Source organism: Chinchilla lanigera, unplaced genomic scaffold (genome assembly GCF_000276665.1).
Source record: "Chinchilla lanigera isolate Chin_1 unplaced genomic scaffold, ChiLan1.0 scaffold00095, whole genome shotgun sequence".
In the NCBI taxonomy this organism is placed as follows: Eukaryota; Metazoa; Chordata; class Mammalia; order Rodentia; family Chinchillidae; genus Chinchilla; species Chinchilla lanigera.
Window position 1 is genome coordinate 4,523,829 of NW_004955496.1, and position 24,377 is coordinate 4,548,205.

A 24,377-nucleotide genomic window follows, 5' to 3' on the forward strand; every position below is an offset into this window, starting at 1 on the left:
GCGGGGGGCAGGACCAGCGCGCACCCCCGCGGCGACCCCCAGCGGCTGGCCAAGGCGGCGCCGCCCGAGCCCGCGCTGCAGATGGCCAACTCGAACTTCCTGTCGCCGCTGGCGCCTGAGCACTGCCGGCCGCTGGCGGGTGAGTGCATGAACAAGCTCAAGTGTGGCGCGGCCGAGGCAGAGCTCATGAACCTGCCCGAGCGCGTGGGCACCTTCTCCGCCATCCCCGCGCTCGGCGGGCTGTCGCTGCCGCCCGGCGTCATCGTGATGACCGCGCTGCACTCGCCGGCCGCCGCCTCGGCCGCCGTGTCGGACAGCGCCTTCCAGATCGCCAACCTGGCGGACTGCCCTCAGAGCCACCCAGCGTCATCGCCCGCGTCCTCGGGCGGCGCGGGCGGCGCCAACCCCGCCAAGAAGAAGCGGAAGCGCTGCGGGGTGTGCGTGCCCTGCAAGCGCCTCATCAACTGCGGCGTGTGCAGCAGCTGCAGGAACCGCAAAACGGGACACCAGATCTGCAAGTTCAGGAAGTGCGAGGAGCTCAAGAAGAAGCCCGGCGCGGCGCTGGAGGTCAGAGGAGAGGGTTTCTTGCTCCCCGCGACCCCCCTCCTATGCTGGCCCCCCGCCCCCCGGCCCTGCAGGGCTTCCTGCCCGACTTCTGGGCTCAGCGCCCCTTGGCGGAGGCCACGGTGTTCAGGTTGTAGGAGGCGCTAGGGGGGCAGCCTGGGGCTCGGCAGTGCCACCCTCAGAGCTACACGCGCGACACCGCCCTCCTGCGGGGCGGGGCGGGGCGGGGCTGGGCGGGCGGCCCCCTCCCGGTGTCCCCGCGGGGTGCAGTGCAATGGTTCAGAGAACGACAGCGCATCACAGGCAGCCGGGCCAGTGCTGCCTCTTGCTTGTTCCAGTGCCCCTCCCTGTGTTAAAAAAAATGTGCAAGCGTTGGATGCCTCACATGCTATGTAAGTTCACTGGCTAAGGAAGTGGAGGCCCAGGTCTGACAGGGAGGACACAGATGGTGGCACACAAGCTTGTGTGTGATTCAAAAGGGGCTTTTCCTTTCTCCTCTGCAGGAGACTGTCTCTGTGTCCTATTTTATTTTTTGCCCACTCATCTGGTATTTTTTGACAAAGCAAATATAGTGTAGAAAGCCAAAGGCCATCAGCAATTTTTAAGGAGAAATTATAGAGAATTTTTTTTAAGAAGCGAAAATCCAGCCAGTTCGTTTGGGGACAGGCGATAAGGTTTGTATTTTAAAAACCTGTTTCGTAGTTTTAGAAATGAATGTTTCCTGAAACTCAGTTCCAACAAGGAAACAAAGTATTTTACTTGGGTTCTGTATTTAACAAAGTAACCATTTTGGGGTTACAAAATTGCCGTATACAGCAAGCACAGGTTTGATTGATACTTTATATGGCCAGTGATAGTTTGGTTTACTTATACCTGCCCTTAAAACACACTGTATGGATGGGCACCAAATTTTAAACTAGATTTTAATTATGTTAAATGTAGAGGTTGATGCATTTGGTGAAAGGTGCATGTGGTATCTTCCAAAACAAAAAGAAGAAATAGAAAATTGCTGGCAAATGGTTTTAGCAATGGACTGAGAAGTATGGACAAGTAATTCTAGTTAGGCCCTTGGTAACATTTAAAGAGTAGGAGGTTGGACATTCATGTATACCTGAGGCTGTAGGTGTGGGAATTTGAGGATTCTAAGGACCAGGTTGTAGGGTGAGAGTTCTCACAGGAAAAGTACCTATACATCCTCTCACAAATTATAAGCACTACTTGGAGATGCTTGCTCTATAAATAACTGGAAGTGGTCACTAAAAGAATAAAGTTAAGCTTTAAATCCTTTGTTGCTGGTCTGAGCACGTAGAAAATACAGATTTTTGTTGTTGTTAGTACAAATCAAAGCAGATCGTACTTTGGGATTCAGAAATTCAATATTATGTGGCTACCGTGAGTGATTATGACCAGTTTCATTAAAACACTGCATTCATTCCTCCTATTACTTCTTTGTGGAAAGTTTAACTTCATTGCAGCATGGTTCTTTTCTTTGATAACTCTGTTGGAGAAAAAGTCATAGTCACCACAGTGTGAGTTCACATATATTCTTAGGTGAACTCTTTTCTGGATTCATTTACTGTAAGTTCTCTAAGTTTGGAAGGCTATGAAAATTAAAATCCAGTTCATATTGAAGTTTCCTATTAGTGCTCAGTTGGTAAGGATCAGGTGACGTTTTCTCTCTTGAAATGTGGTCTACAGAGCTATAAATTTTCTGCTGCTCTTAGGTTCAGGGCACTGTCTGGACTCCAGATTGTGTTCTGTAGTGGGTCAGGGCCATGGAGTAATTCTGATTTACTAAGCAACCACTCTGCGGGAGCTGGATATGAGTAGGTTCTCTGCAGACATTTCTCTGTTGATGTGTTAGTCTAAACACATTTCATACATTCTCTTTTGATAATTTCCCATGTGCTTGATGTGATATTTAAATTTCTTCGGCATTTTGAAAGATTGTGAAATATCATAGAATTATATTCTCTTCCTTTATGAAAATTATCATGCACAAAAGTTTTGTTGCTCTTCAAAAAGTGGGATATGGCTAGGAAAGAAAGGAAATTTGCCCATTTATAGATATCTCAAGTAGTTCTGCTAGCTGGGTGTGTTGCAGACCTGTAATCCCAATACTTGTGAGGCTGAGGCGGGAGGATCACCTAGTTCCAGGCCAGCATGGGCTGCATAGAGAGTTTAAGGCCAGCCTGGATATATAGCAAGACCCTGTCTTGCTAGAAAAAGAAATGTCCCAAGTGAAGATGACTTCTTATCAGGTATAGGAAGACTGTGGACTATCGTAGAAGGCTAAGATTATTGGTGGAATACTATTTGATGGAAAGAAACAAAAAGGTGATTTTAAAAAATTGTCTAGGATTCTATCTAGGTCATTAAAAGGTGATGATGGATAGCACGACTGTTTTCAACTCACATGTAAGTAGTGGTGGAGTGAAAGGGGAACATGGGTTGTGGGTCAGTGGCAAGCTGGCTTTGGTCCATCATTACCTGGGCAGGTGTGTTGGAGATTGAGTGGATAGCTTTCTAAGGGTTGTGATTTGGGGACTCAACATGGCCATGGCTGGGGAAGTCAGGTGTAGATTCTGTAGCTTATGTTTGTTGACATGAAGTGATGGGCAGCAGTTCACCTTTGGATCACAACCATGAATTATAGTCTTAGTCACCACTGCAAGCCCCATGTGCCCATCTGCCCTTGGCTTGTTCCCATCTCAAAGACAGAGCAGCAGCAGCAGATTTGTTCAGGGTGAATACAGTGGATTAGGACAGATTCACAGAGATGTTGGGATTCTTGTCCAGATTTATGTTTAGAACTTCTCCTCTACTGTTTAAAACTATTTTAATTCTACATTAGTCAACTTTAACAGCATCTTTTATTGCACTAGCAATGTGTTTGCAGAGTCACCCTTGAAAAGTTTTCACTGTGATAAGGTACATTAATAGGTTAGTTTTCTGTGATTCCCTGCACTGTATGTTGGCAATAAGCCACTGAACATGTAGTAAATTACTGTATTAAAAATAGCCACCACTTGTTGAAAGCAGTTGTTTCAGACACTGTGTGCCCCTGGGTAGAAACTTATTTTAAAAACTTATATCCTCAGTGGTCAGTAGTAAATTTCCAGATATTTTAAGAAACGTGATTATGTATGTGTGCGGATCCTTGTGACACTGAATTGCATAATAGCACTTTGTTCTTTGGGAAAGGAATCTTTCCATTTTATTATGCACAGCAGTTAGAATTCTGATAAAAAGCTCTAACTTTTCAGAATATCCCAGTCAGCTGTAGCTGAAGGGATGCAGCTGTCCTGCGGGCAGCCCCAGCCTCAGTCCCTGAACACTGATCAGGTGGCAGGATTGATCTCAGCAGGACAGCATTAAGGACCACACAGATCTAGTTTCCCTCCCATTAGTTGATTTATGGAATCTATTTAGGAAGCCCGGCCTCTGGAGCAGCCTGCACAAGTCACACCCTCACCTCTTTATAGGCAAGAGATTCAGAAATTGGAAAATCAGTTTCTTTCCTCACTTTTTGTTCTTTTAAAAATTTATCTACTGAATGTCTGACTAACAATGATTTTTCCACAGTTAGGTTGACCTTCTAAGGGATTGATGAATAACACTCAGTTACTGTCCCAAACTTGATAAACTGGTTCAGAACAGTGGATTTTTCTGGGCGGGGGCGCATATTTCATACATATGCTAGGTTCTTAGAGCCCTCACCACACATATAGACAGAACGCCCCCTGCAAATTTTACAGGAAAGTGACATGTGCCTCCAGAGGAAATTCACTTGAAGGCCACACATAAAATAGGTGTGACACTCAAATTCAGAGTCAGTAAAATTAGTTTGTAATTGAACATGTCAGAAGTTTTTGAAGTTTGGTTACTTTTACAAAATACATGGGTAAAATATAAATAATTCATATCTTTAATTGAAACATTCTCCAGTTTGTCATTTATGTCATAATTAAAAATGAATTTTTAGCCTGGACCAGTAAGAAATGCCAATTGCAAATGTATAGGTAAGAGGAGACTGAGGCAGGAGGACTGCAAATTCAAGTCCAGACTAGACAACTTAGCCAGATCCTGTCTCAACAAAAGTCAAACAAAATTATAGTATGACATCATTACAATGTAACATGCACATAATACAAGAAAAGGATTCTAAGTTTATAAACAATGAGAGAAAAACCTCAAAGATTCAGTTTTAACAAGAGCCACACAACATGTTTGTGGCCAAAGTATTGAATAGTGATACAAGTCTAGTAATGTTCCCTTCCCATCACTCAGTTTAATCCACGGGACTTTAAGTTGTCATATAAGTTGTACATGGTGAATACATACAATTTTATCTGTCAATTAAAAATAAAAGGATTTTTAAAAAGTATACAGTTTTAATAATCCATAAATGAAACCAGTTGCTGCTTCGTCTATCCAAACATCATGTAAAATCTGTGCAGTCTTTCAGGGAATGATGAGGAAGAGACAAGCCATCAAAATCCATTTGCAAATTATATGAATAATTGTTTGAAATTCAACTGTCATCAAACAAAGCACTATCAAAAGGCCAATAAATATAAATTAAATAATATTGAACTTCAGATTTCAATTGGGTTGCATAAAAATCTTTTGCTAAGGAGAGAAAGTGTATCTGGTGATGAAGGTAAAAAAGTTATTTGACTTTTGAAGTTTTTAATGAAACATTGCTGAAGCACTGCTGTACATTTTGGGTAGTCTCAGCTACCTGTGTTTCCAGGTGAATAGTTAAATTTTGCATAGACTCACAGATTGATTTAATAAAAGAGTCTGGAGGACCATTATAAGGTGTACAGAAAGAAGAGGTACCTCATCTACCTGTTCTCCACTTACAGCATGTTTCACCAGTATGGAAACAGAATACATGAATTGGAATTCTGGAAACACCCCCCATTTTTTTGACAGGAAGTTAAACTCCCCCTATTTGAGTATTTACCAGGTTGAAGTTATATTTCTAAGAAATCCTCCAAAATCAATTTTACTTAGTCAGTTTGCCTGAATATGTAGTTCACTTTTATCAGGAAACAATTTACTTTAATTTTGCTTTGAAAAGTTTTTAAAAATCTCACCTTCAATTTCACAGAAGTGGACATGCTTTAGTTTCTTGCACTTATTTTTACATCTGTTAAACAAAATACTGAATACGAATTTGCGTTCTTGTGTAGACATATCTGGCTAGAGTAATATATTGAATTTAAAAATTGTTTAAAAGTCAATATATAAATTGAAGAAAGGACTATTTCTTTTTCAATTCTATAAAAGCAAGAATGAAACAGAAATATGTGGGAAAAGTCTTTAGTGCGTATTTAGAGTATGTTTTGCAGTCATTAATCAGATGCTCTTGGCTGAAGAATTGGCACACTAGCGTAACACCAATTTTTATAAAAACTTGTTTTCAAGAAAGTATTGTTTGCATTTTATAAATGCTGAGGATTGTGCGTGCGCACAGGTTTGCCGCTTCATGTGTGCCTCTGTTTCTACCTATGCTTGCACTTCTTCACCTGGCCTGACACTGTTATCCTGAGGAGTTTCCGAACAGTGTGGGAGAGTACAGAGTGAGTCCATCCTCCAGGGTTCGCATTCCAGCACGTGGGAACCTTAGTCCAGAAATGGAGCTTTTCCGCGGGGTAGTGGAGACGCCCCTTCCACCCAGCATCGCATGTTTTCTGTTGTTTATGGAGTCACGTGGCACCATACTTGAGCACCACAGCTATTTAATGATGTTGCAAACTTAGCTCTGCAGGGGTAAAATATCCCCTCAGGCTTGTGAACTTGTACTCAAACATTTTGAGAAGTATTTTTCCCCTGTGAAACTTCTAGGCCTTTTCTTAATTTAAGCGCGTAAGAATAAGAATGCATACATAGACATGAGATTAAGCTCACTGAAATTTTTGTTTTTCTTAATATATGGCCTCCTTCATGTTACAAGTCTTACCGGATTAAGGTGAAGCAAACATTACTGTTTCAAAAGCTCATATCAGGTGTATTTCTTTGACTGATGTAAAATCATATATAACTTATGCTGAGGAAATGTGCTTTCAGTTTCTTGGATTTTCATTGTATTATTTACAATGTATATTTGGGGCCATGTGGCCACAGGGATAAGGAAGAGATTGTGGAAGAAAACATTAGTCTCAAGTCATTTGCCAGTTGAGGAATGTGAGGAACATCAACCAAACTTTACCCCCTCATCAATAAGATGGTGTAAGATATCAATGTGTTCTACAACTTTTTAATATTACATGAAGGATAATGTTCTTTGCCAATTGAAAGATGTGATATAAACTCTCAGTCTTATTTTAAAGTCATGAAGAATATCTCAAAACAACTATATCTCCAGAAAATCCAAACCAATAGGCTGCCTGTGGTTCTCAGAAGTTAGAGCTCAGGTAGACTACATTGTGATGAAAGTTTTCTGAATATTTGTTGTCATCACCCAGTTTGGCAAAGGTTTGCTGAGTTCACTTGCAAACAGATAAACCTGATAGCTGTTTCCTTTTCCCGTACTGGTGTTGTCAGATGCCCAAGGAGGCGGACAACAGTGTTTGGTGGAGCAGGTCAGGAGGTGAGCCTGTCCCTGTGGTTCAGGGCTCTCTCTTCCCTTCTTACCTCAACTCCACACTCAGTGTCCTTCAGTAGCTGTGCCTTTGTCTCTGTGGTCTGCACTGTCCCCCTTCACCATCCCAGAATCTGCAGTTAGCTGCTGTGTTCTGTCTTTGGACAGAAACAGGGAGTTATTCTGAGTGTGAGTTAGTGACATCAGGAGAGTAATGATAAGAAAGAAATGGTTAAACCCTTCTCATCCATTCTTCTTGGGGAACATACTTGACAAATAATGGAAATAATGAAAATATTCAACAAATGTTCAAAAGTTGGGAAATGTAGAGTATATGTGGAGGGAGACAGGAAGTAAAGCAGGTAAATATAGTTTGAGAAATGACTATGTAGATGTTTTTTTCATTTTCCATAAGAGAGTATTTGTGAAATGAAGAGGGTTATTAAGCAGTGATAGCATAGGTTTCTGTTCTTATGGGAAAAAAATAGTGGTAAGTTCCTGAAACATGTGGAACACTAACCAACAGAGGTTGAGAACAAAGGAGAAAGAAGGACTTGAACTAGGAGGCCGTGCAGAGCCTAGAAGGGCCTTTGTTAAGATGAGCTATGGGAGCCTCCTTTCTTTTATCAGTTACAGAAATTTTGCACAAAGTGGAAAATATAAAAAAGAAGGAAGGTGATTTCTTCATGACTTGACTCAGTACATTTTGTTTGAATCAGATCTGGGGCTTAAGTGGAGTGAAGTGAAAGATGAATTAGAGATAACGAAACACTGATTGTGTCCTAGCTGATTTTTTTTTTCTTCTTTGAAACAGTTGGTAGAATGACTTCAGAGTGTAACTGAAAGAGACCTCCAAGATGGGTAGAAAATGGGATCCCATTTATGTCTCATCTGCATTTAAATTCATAGCTTAGAGGACATTCTTGAGAAAGTACAGAAAAGTGTTGAACTATGGAGAAAAGTGTGCTGAAAGTGCTATTTCTTGCTCAACGCCCTGAACCACGACTGGATGATTGATAGCAGCGTCAAAAGGATAGAGGTCAAGTGGGACAAGAAGGAAAAAGATATATGTTTATAGATCAGGGGAAGTGACAGACTTTTCCGTGGATTTCAGCAAATCTGGCAAATGCTGCAAAAGATGTATTTTCTCCAAAACTTTACCTAGTGGGAAGGGGTGACATAAATTTTCAAAAGAATATATTATAAATTTAATTGCATGGAAATGGTGCTAATTAGTGATGGTGAAACAGTGGTAGGGAAATAATTGTGCTGAGGAATGACTTTTCTAAGGAGAATGTTCTTTCTTGTAAGTTGTGTGAGGTAAGTGATGATTTTAATGGAGTCAAGAGTAAGGAAAGAGGCTATAATGAGGTGTAGATGGGTGAGAAATGAGAAAGGCTGGAATCTTCTCTTACACATTAAATGTCTTGTGCTTATTTTCTCGCCCATGAAAAACAAAGTAGAGAATACTGGCTTGTTTCCATCCCTCCGGTAATAAATGCTATCTTCCCTGTACAACTGCTGTATGTACTCAGATTCATTGTGAAGTAGATTAAATTTCTTCATGTGATGAAGAAATGAATAAGAGGACTCTGTAGGATATAGAGGTGCACTAAGTTTTTATGGTGTTCAGCGTGTTGTTTGAGCTGCAGGTGACAGTCCTTAGGGTCCGCAAAGCTGATGTGTCGGCTGCCGGCCATGGTTCGTAGGAAGTGGAGTGAAGGCTGTGTGAGTCACGTGGTGCTGCAAAGCTGTCTCCATGGTGTGCATTTGGATGTACTGAGCTGTTGTATAAAATATGTTTCTAGTTGTGTGTAGTGAGGAAAGAAATTTGGATATTGCTAACACAATAAGGAGTAGCATTTAAAAATATTTCTGTAAATAATGTCTCTTTACTTCTAAGAAGGTCTATACTTATGCAGTGTATTCATAAATGCATGGTGTTGCTAAGAACATAGCAAATCCTTGATAAACTAAATTCAATTAAACAAAGCTTTAGGCAAGATCTACTATCTTCTAAGACTTGTAAGTTCTGTGGATGTATACATATACACATACACATATGCACACTGGCTGAGGAAGCCACCACTTTCTTTATTCCTAATTGCCTTTTCCAGTACCCTTGTAATTTCCCAACTCTAGGTCTTAGTCCTTTATCCAAATTTTAAGTATTTATTCCATGTTCATATTTTTCAACTCCCAGTCCAAGAAATGGACAAATTTAGAATGATTTTTTTTTTTTTGAAAACTTGTAGCAATCTCATGCCTATTTAAAAGCCTTAGAAACTGGGCATGGTGGTGCATGCCTGCAAGTACAGCACTCAGGAGGCTGAGGCAGAAGGATCACTGCGAGTTGGAGGCTAGCATGGGTTACATAAGTTCATGAGTAAATTACATGAGTAAGCTCAAGACCAGCCTGACCTGTGTAGTGAGGCCCTGTCTCAAAACAAAACAAAACAACAACAAAAACACAGATTGTTATGACCTCTACCCTTACTACCTCCTGTGGTACTGTGATGTGATATTGTTTAGTTGCCGTATTTCTAGGCATATTTTACAGACCACTGGAAATGTTTGTTTTACCTGAGTCAGGGAAAGACCTATATTGGAACAAAGAAGAAAAGGAAATAAGAAAGAATGAGGGAAGGAAAGAGGGAGGAGGGAGGAAGGGAGGGAAGGAAGAGAAGGAAGGAAGAGAAGGAAGGAAGGAAGGAAGGAAGGAAGGAAGGAAGGAAGGAAGGAAGGAAGGAAGGAAGAGGAAGGAAGGAAAGATCTACAGCAGATTATAAGATTGCTATAGACATATGGTAAATTGGAAAAGAGTATGTTGGCAGAAAGAATTGGCAAGTTTCAGGTTAGTCTTGAGTCTGGTTTATATATGAAGTCAGTGGTATTAGTGCCTCAAATTCATGGAAAACTATCATTAATAAGGCCTACTAGCACTGCTTTTTTTCATTTACTATAGTGGAAAAACTAGTTTGGGGAAGATTAACTGCTTTTCTCCCCCTTTTCTTTGTTTAAATATCTCCTTAACAGTAACTCTCATGTCTGCAATTAGAAACACAGGAAGACCAAGATTAGATAACTAATCCTCAAAATGTATGATGTGTATCTAGAGACCACCCAGCACTTATAAACAACAAACTGTTCAAAAATACTACTGTAACCCTAAGTAGTTATAAGGACAATTTCCTGGGAAACACAGAATTTAACATATAAAGAAGATTCTAAAACAATGATGAATATTAATCATTACATTTTTATAAATCCTGTGCTTTGAAAACAGGATGGACATGTGCTTTGAGAGTTAACTATGTGAAATGCAGCTGTGTTTCCACAAAGATGGGACACTTGGGAGTACAGACAAAGAAATAGTTCATGCAACTTTCCTGGAGATAATTTAGGATCCAGCTCTTAAAGATTTGTTCTGGCACGTGGTGTGTTCATACCATGATAGAGGGGAAAGATTAATAGTGTCTAATGTCTTAATGAGGGCAGAGAAACCAAAGTATATTTCTATAGAGCAAAGAAATATGTAAAAAATTTGATAAATGAAATTCATAGTCGACTTTAAATTTTGTTATTTAAAAGAAGTGTTAAGGAAAAAAGAACAAAAAGGCAAAGTCAGCACCTCTGTGAATTGGAGCATTTCTGGGTGGTGGCAATTTAATCACTAAGAAACACCTTTTTAATTTGTAGATCATTGAAGGCTTCCCTCTTTCTCCTTACCAGTTGAGAGAGGGGTGAGAAAATGAAGAAAAGGTAGAGAAAGACAGACTCAGAAGCTACATGTTATTCTTAGAAGTATAGTTTTAACCTAGGGTGTCATTTTGATGATAACATCTAATTAGTGGGAAGTTTGGGATTAATGTCCTCTAAATACCTCTTACCCTGTCAGTGAACATAAAATACACAGGGGTTTCTAGGTCAGGTCTATCTCAGTCATTGAATGTTTATCAGAAAGGATTCTGATCAAAATGAAGTTTAGTGACTACAAAACCAAAGTCCTACTCAACTTAACTTCAGAGAGCATTTCCTATTCAACTATTTTTTCACTTTTATATAAAAATAAATATTTCTCAAATTTTAGGTCTGTAGTAAAGAGGAGCACCATGACTTCAGCTGATTATAGATTTTAGGTTGACTATTATACTTTATTTTGATAAAAATTAGACACTTGCAGCCCCCCACTCTGATAGGTTAAACAACACCTCTTAATAGTTCTTTAAGCGCCTTCTCATTTCCTCATATTTTAGAAGAATATTTCTTCTCTCAACAAAGGAGCAATAAAATTGATGTGGTTTACTGACTGTGACCAAAATTTCCAAAACTGTCAAATAGTTTTGTCTTATTTTTCAACAGCTAATTAGCAATGATCTCATCTAGAGGTATCCTTGCATTAATTAGGAATTACAAACGTGACTTTGAGGCAAGATTATTACCCTTTTACATATGTACATATAGTCATATACACACACACGTGTACATATTCAGGTTCTATGACCAAATATATTTATATGTGTAGATATGCACATGAAATATAAATGTAAACACATGTAAATAAAAAATATCATTTAATCATTCTGGAAAAAGTCCTGTAGCTTTTCTTAAATGTAATTTTTGTTTTTAAGTCTATAGTTTGCTTTTACCTTTTACACTCCCTCTCATACATGGAATTAAAATATTCTATAAAATCATTTTTGAAAAACACCCCTTTGGGGCTGGGGATATAGCTCAGTGGCACAAGTGCCTGCCTGGCAAGCCCAAAGCCCTAAGTTTGATCCCCAGTACCACAAAAAGTAAAAGAAAGAAAAATACCCTTTTAATTTGTAGATCATTGAGCACTTTCCTCGTTCTGCTTACCAGTGTACAATGATATTATAGTTTATTTTTATGCCCAAGAACATTTTAAGCACTAACATATCCCCTTATACTAAAATAAATTTGCCTATTTGTTTGAATGATGCTGTTTGAAGTATTTTTATCCACTTCAGTGGAAATATAATTAGACATAACATTAATCCAGAGATTTGCCTGAAGAAAATGGTTCTACTTGATACTGGGAGCAAAATGGGTGTCATTTTTTGTCACCCCTGGACCAGAGAGTCATGGTGTTACCCTGTCCTCTTCCTAGCTCTGACATAAGTGCAACTTTGGGCAGTTGCTTTCTATTACCATATGGACTTAGTGTTTTCACAACATGATTTATGAATGAGCCTTTCTTTTGACCAGTTAGTTGGGTTCACCAGCTAGAGTTATGGTGTGGTGGTGGTGGAGAGGGTGATGATGGCGGTGTAGGAGAGAAAGGAGACTCACACAGCAGGAAGAGGAGCAGGAGCAGAGGATCAATAGTAGTGGAAAGGCCGTCACTGCTTCTCCACCATTAATCAGAGGAACCCTGGCCACAAATGTCAACTTGGAAACCAAAACCCTGGAATGCGCCTTATAATCATATTTAGAGACTCCATAAATTGAGTCATAAACATTATTTACTGAGTGCTTTTCCCCTCTAGAAAAGGATCTAGTAGTCCAGGTAGTGATATTGATTATTGTTTTTAACTTACATCTGGATAGTGGCCAAAAAGCTTTCATTATACCACAGACATAAAGCTATTTGATAACTGGATGTGAATGATGAGAAAATTCAATCTGATACTCATATTTGTATAAATGTATATATGTACATACGTATATATCTCACATGATACAGATGTATTACAGTATAGCAGAAGAAGGTGTAATTTAAAAATTAGAAAGAGTATATATCTGTATTCAACTAATTTCAAATGAGGTAGTACTATCAACATAAAGTTGCTTCAGTTTATAATAGCAGTAAATTATTGGCCTGTATGATGAACATTTATTACAAATTAATATTTTTCTCCTGTTTACCTATGCTAACCTAGTAGCCTATGATTTTTATAATATATTATTTAAAAGTAGAATGTAGAAACATTTTTTGCTAACACCTTTTGGGCAGGTGCTCATCTTTGCTAGGTTTCACTTTATACCATAATTGACAGTTATTCAAATATTTGTATTCATGTGTATTAATCAGTACTAGTGTGTATACTCATACAACACTATGTGTGTAACAATATATTATGTCCCCAAGTAGGTTTTGAAATTTTGCCAGTAAGAAAATCAAATCAAATTACATTATATATGTAATGTTGTTTTAGCATTTTTTAAAAAGCCAAAGTAAGAAAACAAAAATAGTTTTCTTCCTACTAGAAATTTTTGCTTTTTTTCATCCCCCAAATCCCAAGGTTTGAAAGCTTTGTAAGTAGCTACAAAACACATTTAACTGAATAGCTACAGAAAACAATGGAGCCTGTTATTATCATTTGTCATATTTATTAACAATATTTCTTTGTCACCTAAATTGAGATCATGATTGTGACATGAGCAATTTCTGTAACTAAACTTAAGTACATCTTTCCAATATTTGCTCAGATAGTTTCTAATCAAGAACATTTGGTGACTCACTAAGCCTTCGCAATTCTATGCAACAAGATTGATTTCTACTCCTGTGATTTCCCAGTGAAAGTTAGTAGGTGGAGGTCTCATTATTCTTCCACTAATCAAAACATAATTTCCTATTTTGTTTCTAAGTATTTTCATGATTCATTTAAGTCTCCAAATTCTAGTGTGGAACGGAAAACTCAGATACAGTGAGTGTTTCCAATTGCAAGGTCTTCCATGCTTAGAGGTCAGAAACTTGATATGGGATTCCTCACAGTGAAAATACTATTTCAAAAGATCTTACACTAGGCTGTATTGGCTAACTATGGCTTGAGATTGTTTTAATTTGGTTTGGAGAAAAAATCTTACTTCACATTGTTATATGGGAATCAGAAGATGAGTAATTGACTTGAATTTTTTATCAGTAAACAGGATGAGAGGAAATTATGTTTTGATTCGTGTAAGAGTAATGGTTTCCATTATTACCTTTCACTGGGAAAGCATTGTTTGAGAGGCAGCCCATTTCCCAGTAGCCAAAGGTCTTGAGGAATCACTGAAAGATTTGGATTAGAAGTATATGTCTTGGTGGGTGTGATGGTGCACACCTGTAATCCCAGCACCTGGCAAGCTGAGACATGAGGACACAAAGTGTGAGTCCAGCCTGGGCAACTTAACAATTTAGACACTGTCTCAAAACAAAACAAAACAAAACAAAACAACAAAAAAAGAAAGTATGAACAGACACTGGAAAGATAATATTTAACTTTATGGAAATGTCTAATATCATAGTCATTGTCTCAATTTAAAATGTATGCATTTGGAGGTAAACATCGTCAGCACCAAGACTTATCTTTATCTTTACTTATCTTTACTTTATCTTTACTTGCTTTATCTTTACTTGCTCCTTGAAACCTCAAGTCAAACTGCATTAAAAGCCATCAGTTTCCTGAGTAGTGTCGTGAATACTGCCGCATTTGCATATTGCTTCTTCATGTGAATGGCCGATTCACCTATCCTCATTTGCACAGAGTTAAAAATGTCCCCATTTTCAGCTCTCAGGAGCTGAGTTTTTATTAAACTTGACATATTTCTAAGAATACCTGGTAGATGTATGCTTAACCTGAAGATACTACCATCCACGTGGTTTCTTAGCAGGAACCTAAAACAGAAGCATTTTCAGATTGTTACAGTGGCAGCTTTTGGGATCCTTAATTATTTTAGTCTGGCTGATTATTTCTCCACCGCTGATTTAACAGAAACAAAAACTGAAATGTTTCTGGCAGATACAATAATTATTGTGTGTTTTCAGTAAATAGAAATGCACTTGGGCTTCGAATGTACTGTTTTATGGAGCAAATTTCCTTGCCCTAAAAGGCTCTTGGGGGTGGGGAAGGCAGAAGGCCTAGTGGGAACTGAAGGAGCTGTGGATCTGGCCCCATAAGGCCCGAGTTCCAGCAACCACTAAGTCCTCACCTCTGTCCCATCCCCCTCTGCCGTCAGCGGAATCCTGCTGTCCTGTCACTCAGGATAACTGTCCCCCGAGAACCAGAAAGGCACTGTAATCTCATCAAGAGTAAGATTCCCCAGCTGGGACCCCCACTGTTTATAACCTAAGGAAGCCACTGAGGGCATCTGATACCCCACTTTGGTGAGCTGAGCCCCCAAACCCTTTAGGATAATCCTCTTCCAAAGAGACCCTCATTAGTGGAGCGAATTAGTGAAGATGTGTGCCCAAATTTGCACAGACTTGTCAGAAACCTGTAATTCAGCCAAGTTCTTCACCCAGGGAAACTATAGCTTCACCCTGCTAGTCATTAAAGAACTCGGCCCAGGCCTCAGTACCTGTCTCCTGACTCTGCTGGAAATGCGGCTGCAGGTTAGATACACAGCGCTTCCCTGCAGCTCCTAAGACACAAAAGAGTTTACTAATTTTTTAAACCCTGAAAGAAAACTGTTATAGAAACCTTATTACAAATTTCTGGTGAGTACCTTGATAATTTATTCCAATTAATGCACTAGTAGTTTTCCTAATTTTTCTCACATATTTTAGGGGAATTCTCAACTAATTATTTTTATGTTTCCTGACCTCAGAGATCTTCCTATAAGGAAAAAAATTTTAAAATGTGCTGCACTGCTTTCCCGCTCACTTGTCTTGCAGTGAGGTGCTCGAATGTTTCTGTCCAGGGGACGCTGTAGACTTGCCTCACTGCCTCACTGCCTCACAGTGCGCAGGAGTATCGCAAAATAGTGTCGCTGTGATGTGGGTTCACGACAGACGGTACAAATAGAGATGATCCATGCTTTTCTGACGCTTTGGCTTTGTTTGATTAATTTTTAGTGCTAGCAAGCATTGAAAGTGTTTATCTTTTTCTGACGAAAATGACTTTTGATCACAGGTAGCATTTTGTAAGCTTCCATTTTCAAAATATTGTCTATAAAAATTGAATAAATATTAAAATTTTAAAATTTGAGTGGATAAAAAGGGACATAAGAACAAAAACTTAGAAAAGATATTAAAAGTGTATCTAAGACACAAAGACATTGTCTCATTTTTAAAATGAACTCCATATACTTTTTCTGTTTATCTTTGTAAACATATCTGTTTATCAAGATACGAGATTACATAAGTATATATTTATAATCTTGTTTCCAGTTGGCACTGGAAAATAAATTGGCACCCCTGTGTTATACATATACACACAATGTGTATATACATGACTATATATGCACATATTTACTTTTCATATGTGTATCTGTAACCATAGATCTATAATTGTGTGGATATACTTGGATCTAATTTTTCTGGTTGAAAATCACTATGTTTATACAAATATGCATACTTATATAAAATTTATTCTGAGTTGGCATTAGCCATGCAAGTTAGCAGCTGGTGTAAACTTTGAAGTTTTCGTTTACCGCATGTATGTGTGAAGGGTGGGTATTAGGATGGCATGTTTCTTATCACTTTATAGAGTTCCTTTAATGATTGTGTAATCAGGGTATATATGTACTACATTTATTATTCAAAAGTTAACCTTGGAAAGAAGTAAAAGGTGTTTATCTCCAACCAAATCCATTGTTGGAGGTCCAGATATGCGTAGTGGACTGGAAAGAAGAAATTGGATTAACTTTTAAAGACGAAGAGTAAAATATTAACAAAATCAGTACTACTTTTATGAGAACAGCAGGCCTTGTGTTTTGATAAGACACTTCACAAATGAATTTTTTGTTTATACCTTTATGCAAACTTGGTTTAGATTAATTATAGCATATTAATTTGTTCTTAGTGCATCCACATTGAAATTTATTGTTGCTTATGAGGACAGTTTGTAAATTTTTTTATACGAGTGATAGTAAAAAATAGGTTTCTTTTCCAAATTGATTATTTTATTCATCTAAATTTTGGATTGACATCTTAGTCAATTAGTACACTTTTATTTTTATATGACATTATTGCAATAGGAGAATACCAAGCAAATAACTCATGTGTGGGAAAGTAAATAAAAGCAGCCCCACATATTAGAGCACTGTGATAGAGTTTTTCATGTATTTCCCAAAATATGAAATTCAAATGTTACTAGCAAGGTTTATTAACAAGTGCACATATGTATATAAATGTATTCATATAATTTTGTGTACATATTCGGTATTTAGCAACATTGATTTAATGTATCAGTTGTATACTCATATTTATTTATTTGCAATACTGGCATTTGAGTGCAAGGCCTTTTCACTAAGCTAGATTCTGAGCCCCTTTTAATACTTTTTATTTTGAGGCACACCTTTTTATTTTGAGTTCAGACAAGTCCATAAATTGTCTAGACTAGGCTTAAATTTGTGATCCTCCTGCCTCAGCCTCCCAAAGTGCTGGGATTACAGGCATGTGCCAACATGCCCAACATACATATTTTTAACAACCAACTTAGATTCTATGTGAACTTGTTGGATTGGTCTAAGGACTAAAATCAACTTTAATTTCTCTCTTTAGGAAAATATACTCTTAGTTTGTTGTTTCTGGTATATCTTCACTAATCACATGGTTATTTTATGTACACTGTTAGAACACATGCAGTAGAACAGGAGGAGCCACTTTAAAGAAGAATATGGTATAGGGAAGTATTGGAATATTAATGAATAGAAAAATTTGAACATTAACTTCCATTTACTTAACAAAAACCAACTTCAAGGTAGAGATAAGCCTATTGTTACAAGAATTACTTGATGCTTTTCTCCTTTTGAAAATCATTTGTAATATTTTTGCTGAAAAGTTATGTTCTATTGAGTATTTATGCTAAAAAAGTTATGTTCTACTTAGTATCATTTATGCTAAAAAAGTTATGTTCCACTGAGTATCATTGATTAGTATCAGTTTGCTTCATACTTATTAATTTATCGACAATCTAGGCTCACTTTAAAATAGTTATGTTTTATCATTAGATTATAGGAATATATTCAGCATTTTAGTATTTGGTAAGTGACTCAGGGAGTATTGATGTGATATTTATTGTTATTCTGTCATAAAAGAGATTCTCCAGAATAAAGAAGTTACTTCACTGAATTCTTTCATCAGCCTTCCGTAGCTTTCATGTGCACGTATATTTTATGATTTTGTACTTAAAAACAGTGGTCAAACTTGAGCTTAGTTTTTGGATCCATCTTTGGTAGTATGGTTAGAGTACTTCCTGGCAGTCACTTTAACTGAGATATGTCTCACATTAAAGAGTACATGCAAAATCGGTATGTGTTTTGAAATAGAGAACCAAATAAATGATTCATCATCAAAGTGATTAATGGAGAAAGTGAACTAGCAAAAGTGAATCCTTTCCTGTCGCACGGTGAAATTGTGCTGTCTACACTTGTGTTACTCTGGCACCAAGACAGCTCTCTCCAAGTGACCTAGGCACCTAGCCAGCAGACAGAGATTTAAGTACCCGTGCTTGTCGGTCTTCCCTCTGTTGGTTAGGAGCTGGAACCCTCCCTGTATTTTGATTGTTACACATATAATAGGTTGTATTTCCTATATTTTTAAGGCCAATATGTTTTAATCACTATATTCAAATAGCATTAAATATAATATTCTAATTCTCATAATGTTTTAAGATTGAGCATTTTTTAATTAGCTGTTGAAACATACAAGTCATTATGTTGTATATTGCTGACTAAACCTATTGCTGAAGTATAAAGGAGAAAAATCTTATTTCACACTGGCATAGAAGGAAAGCTTAACTTGTTTTCTTGCTCTTTTTTTTATAGAGAACACCTGTTCCCAGCGCTGAAGCATTCCGATGGTTCTTTTAAAGCAGTAGTAGATCTTATTTTCAAGGCATTTGGAAATGAAGGGCAAACTCATGTCTTGTTTTAAGAAACTGCTTAGTCCACCATTGAAGAAAATATCCAGAAATTATTTTCATTTTATGTATAGGGGTTTCTTCAAAAAAATGGAAAAGAAAAGAAAAAAGACAAAAATAATGTGGGATCTTGGGGAATCGGCCAGTCTATTTGCTTTCAGTACATGGATTCTTTGATGTAATTTAGCTATTCTAGTGAAGTTGTTGTCTATTTTGAAAGTGGCTGTAAAAAAATAAGTTTGGGTAAACCCCTGCTGTAAAATCATGTATCTTTGCAAAGTACATATCTATACTTCATTTTCAAATATATGTGTTTCAGTACTGTAAACTGTACAGATAGCAGCTTGTATTTTGTGTGTTTAGGCACAAGGAGACAATCACGTCTGAGCATCTATGGAGATTAACAGTTTATACACAACAGTATGGTTCTGCGAGTCAAATCTGGAGCAATAAATTTTAGCTTTAAATATTTTTTGCCAGTTGTATCTAGAAGCAGCAGCAACTATGCTGGTGCTGTTTGGCCATGCATCTTTCCCTGGAGACTTGATGTTAAATTTTACAAGACAAAAAGATAACCATGCATCCAGCAATTACCTCCAGTTGTGTGGTTCTAAGAGGGGAAGATGTTATGAAAGTTTCACTTAATCCTTTGAGCACTATATTAGAGTAGAAGTTATGCACTTGCATTGCTTACAAACGAGCTGTACAGAAGGGTGTACCTCCCAGATTCTTAGTGTAGTTGACTTGACTTGGGTCCCATTGTAAGGCGGAGTACTCAGAGTAGTTGGAAAATGCAGAATCAGTTGTATAATTTCTTTAATCAAACAAAATGATGTTTCTAGGCTAAAAAAAAAATTAGTTATCAGATTTTAGGGGAAGAAATCCATTACTGATTTTTTTTCCCAGCCGAACATGGGCTGTGTAAATTTTTTATTTCTTTGTTGTTGATTTTTCTTTTGGTAGGAAAAATTAAAAAAAAAAAAAGTATCCAAATGTTTTAATTCTATGTATGATGTTAACTGGGTAGTTTTAATACTTGAATACATTGAGGCCTGTCTTTAGGCGGGGCTGGGTATATTTTTAAGTTAAAAAATTAAACATGTTCATCAAAATGAGGCATTTTGTCTCTGTACCTTCCTTCCTTGTAGCCTCCCAGTTGGATACCTGGTCTTCCCCTAGAATGTCCCATGGCTCCCAGTCCTGCTCTTCCCACTCAGTGCTTTTGTTTTGGGGAAGGCAGGGCCCCAACCTGCAATTTCATAAGTGCACCATAGCTCCTTTCCTGTCCATAATCAAAGGGAATAATTTTTCATAGAACCTGGGCCACCTTTTATAGTAGGCTTTGGTTTTCTTATGACAGGATTCTTAGGGCTGTTCCATTAGGACACATGCTATGTTAATTTAATGTTATTTTATATTTTGGCTAGGCTAAAAATATACTTTTCAGTTTCTGGAATAAAACATATTTGAGTGAAAACACATGGACCATCAGAGTTGCCATGTTACTACAACTCCCGAGTTCTTTACCACCAGCCAGTTATTGGAGCCCACTGTACCCAGGAACCTGTCAAAATTGATTAGCACAATAGATCTGGAGAAGAATTGTAACCTGTGACAGAGTGGGAGCACAGTGAAATGCTACAAGTGTAAAATTTTGAAGAACCTAGCAAGCGAATATTTTTAAAACTATGGCTGTAGTTTTGAATGGGAAATGATATGGTGGAAAAGAATTTTAAAAGGCAGAAGGAGCACTTCCTCATTAGAGTCCTTGGGGGAAGGAGGACAAGGTGTATACAAATGCCATTACACCAGACAAGTGTGACTTGCCTGGCCTTGTGCACCAGGCTGCAGTCTGCTGTGATGGTCCCACACCTGTCTATGCTCAGAGAAGGAAATTAAATCACCATAAGCTCAAATGTACTGTATGTTAATTTTGAAGTTGCTTTCTACTTGATGTTTATGTACTTGAGCATTTCTAGTTAAAATTTCTCTTTCTGCTGTAGGACCAATGACAGCCACTTGTGTTCTTTCTTGCTCCATTTTTATTTTATATTACACTATTTTTGTTTACCATTTAGCCACCTAATTACAAATGAAAACTTACTTTCACACTTGAATGGGAAGGTTGACTTGCTTTCTGTAAAATGATGATTATTATAGAAACAAAATACACTTCTATTCCGGTACGGGAGACCTACAGTATCATAAAGATCACATAGCCATGGACTGACTGTCTGAAATACATTCTGGGATTGCATGTGTTGATGTGTTTCTGTTTGTTTGCTTTTTAAAGGAACTAATGAACCTGTATATTGTAAAATGTGGGGCTTTTCATGTCAACTCAATTTTTAAATGAAAGAACACCTGTTGATTACTGAAATGGAATGGCGTAGCTTTTTAAAAATTCCCTGATGTTTTTATTCTTGATATTGTTCTTTTATACCACCCACTTTTTATGTTTTTGTTTAAACTCTATAGAATGTAGAGCACACACATAAAGTTCTCACTGGCAGTGTTTAAAAAGGATATTACTCTTCTGGACTCTCTGGTTTTCTTCTCCATGTGCCCACTCATTCAGAACTTGTAAGACAGATCAGTATAACTTCAGGGTAATGGTTTGAAAGGTGACATTTTTCAGTATTCTAAAACACCAATAGAATGTAACTTTTAATAATTCCTCTCTATGTTGGATATTCAGTATCAAGAAAAGTCTGAATATAGTGATCAGAATATAGATTGTGTGGGCCATCTGCACACCTTAACCATCCCATAGTAGGTTCACTGAAAAACTTGGCAAGAGTGGTCCATACTCCCAGGGTCTGGTCTTCTTGAGGAGAAGCACCATGTGGGAAAACCATGGAGAATCCCTGGGGTGTTGATGTAGAGTGTGATGGGAACTTGTCTTTTGCAGCTGCCACCAAGTACACTACATCAAAGAATATCATAAATAAATCGACCTCTTTCCAAGGTTTCAGGCCAGAGTGGTTTTCTCATGGATCCTCCCAGTCTGTGTAGAAACAGAGGCACATCCACAAAGCACTAAGGTATCCATCCTTGGGTGAGAACATAGGAACGGTCTTCCTCTAGTATAAGCAAAATAATAATGTCTCCTCTTGCTTAATTTCCAACAACTTCTTTCCTCTAAACGCATTTACAGAGAGCAAGAGATGACAGGCTTTTTGTGAATTAATATGAAGTAATCACTGAAAGAAAGAAATATTTCTTTCCTTCCATTCAGAACCCCTGGCATGTAAGATACGCAATTAATGCTAAAGCATATAAAGTCTTTAAACTGTTAGTGTCTGTAATCAAATAATGAAGAAAGGAAAGCAGTTAAATGAACACACTATTCAGGGTCAAATATGTTCAGCAGAAAGCTGTAGTGGGTCTTTGATCATGGTTAAATTCACAGTGATATCAAACAGTTGGTTTCCATGTAACAGCTAAATGTTTTGGATTTTGTTTTTATTAAATTTGGCATTTCACACTGAGATCTGTATTCCTAGTGAATAAAAGGCAACTACTGTATTGAGAGAGATTCCATTTTCACAATCACAAAATAGAGATATATCAGGAACATGGGCCACAAAATGTACTCCTTTCACAATGTTTCCTATTCTGAACTGTGCAGTTATCTATTAAATTTTTTTAATAGAAATTTGTGTACGATGTATGTATGCTTGTGCAATTATTTAAAAAGCCGTTTGGAAAACAGTGTATTTATTGAAGAAAATCACTTATGGGGCATGTACAAAACTGTAAAAAAAAAAAAAAAAAAAAAACTTTAAAAATCACTTCAATTTGCCCAGTAAAGTTGTTTTTGTGAAATTTCTGTGTTGTTGAATAAAGATTTTTAGTATTCAAAGTATCTCTACTTTTCCATGTACAAGCTTTTATTTGTGGGATTTTAAGGAGTGAACATATGATCCTGAAAAATCTAATTTTTTTTTTTTATCAAAAAAGTTTATAATTCTCCATTTCCCTTTCTGTCCGTGGAAGGAATGGTGTGTATAAAGCTTTCATAAATATGACAGTGATGCTCACTTTTGTTTTTCTTTACATATATTTTTCTCATATAAAGAAAGGAAAAAAGAAGAACACGATCGTTGTGCATTTCTAAAGGATATCTTTTTGTTGGAAACTTTCAAAGGTGTGCTAAGTTGAGGAAGAACTGAGTGCATGCCAGCCTGGGTCCTCCCTGTTCCATCTTGCACCTGGCAGGAGAAAAGACCACAGGCGCTCCTGTGCCACAAGAGGTGTGGCACTGACGCTTGGGGATATTCATGTTTGTGAAGGATTGTGTGACTCTGGGATTCTGCCTCAGCCACTTCCTGCAGCCCTCTGACATGAAATTTTTATCATGTTACTTTTTCAGTTATGAAAAGTGTGGTCCACTGATACTGCTTATTACTTGGTGGTGAATGTGCTTAACATTTATTTCACTACTTCTTACTACAAGGGTCTAATTCTTTGATGCCTTATAAACTACAAACAGTGTAGAACATGATTTCTAAAATTTGGAAATCCTTGGTGTGGTTACAAGCATGAGACTTCATAGAATTCAAAGAGTATTTGTGTCTGTAGAACACAGCACCATATTCAATTTTTATAAATGTATTAAATATTGCCACGTGGCCTGTTAGTATAGTATTGCAAACATAAGTTACCTGGGGCAGGCACAGAACTGGATTGTGTAGAAGGAAAAAGAAGAATGTAGTAACTTGAGTTATTTGAACTACTAAATACTCAATAATTTCTCAGGTAAGTCACTATGCTTCTTTATTATATTTTAGAGTAAGCAGTAATAATATGTTAAATATATTAAATTGGATTTTCATAAATGGTGCTTTCTCAAAATTGTCAGTGATACAAATATCTGGAGGTTTGTATGTAATTATAGGAGGATAATTGTTCAACAATATTTGAACAAACCAAAAAATTGGAAAGAAGAAAGGGAATGTGTATAATTTATTTAGACACTGAGCCAGATATTTTATAAGGTTTCTGCACAAGTAGCATAACTTTCTTTCAAGTTAGTTAATCGGTAATATTTTTTGCTTCTGTGTTTTATGCAGAAATAACTTTCCACTTCCCTCCACTCTTCTCTTTCATATATTTTTTTGATGGAGAAAAACATGTTATTTGGAGTAAACACAATATAAATTTAAGGCTATATTTGAATACACTACATAAACATCGTTATATATATAACATTTTAAAATTCTTTATTAGAAAATTCTGTTTCTGTTTTTTCATTTTCATATTTTGGCTTGAGGTCTATCCTGATGTCCATTACAAATCAGATTTTTTGGCCAGTTTTTAGTTAATGCTTATTTATTTCATTCTATATAAAATGAACTACCAAGCAAATAACCTTTTTAATCAACCTTGCTTTTCTTACATTGTGT

The 24,377-nt window shown here is 37.4% G+C and overlaps 1 protein-coding gene across 1 annotated transcript in view; it reads left to right on the forward strand.

The window, feature by feature from the left end:
- The window catches only part of Cxxc4 (CXXC finger protein 4), a 23,645-nt gene extending 802 nt beyond the window's left edge, over positions 1-22,843 (forward strand). Inside the window, exons 2-3 of the mRNA XM_013505373.1 lie at positions 12-567; positions 18,875-22,843. Of these exons, the coding sequence (XP_013360827.1) occupies positions 12-567; positions 18,875-18,919 (601 nt within the window). The 3' untranslated portion in view covers positions 18,920-22,843. The remainder of the gene's footprint in view (positions 1-11; positions 568-18,874) is intronic.
- Positions 22,844-24,377: the final 1,534 nt, after the last annotated feature.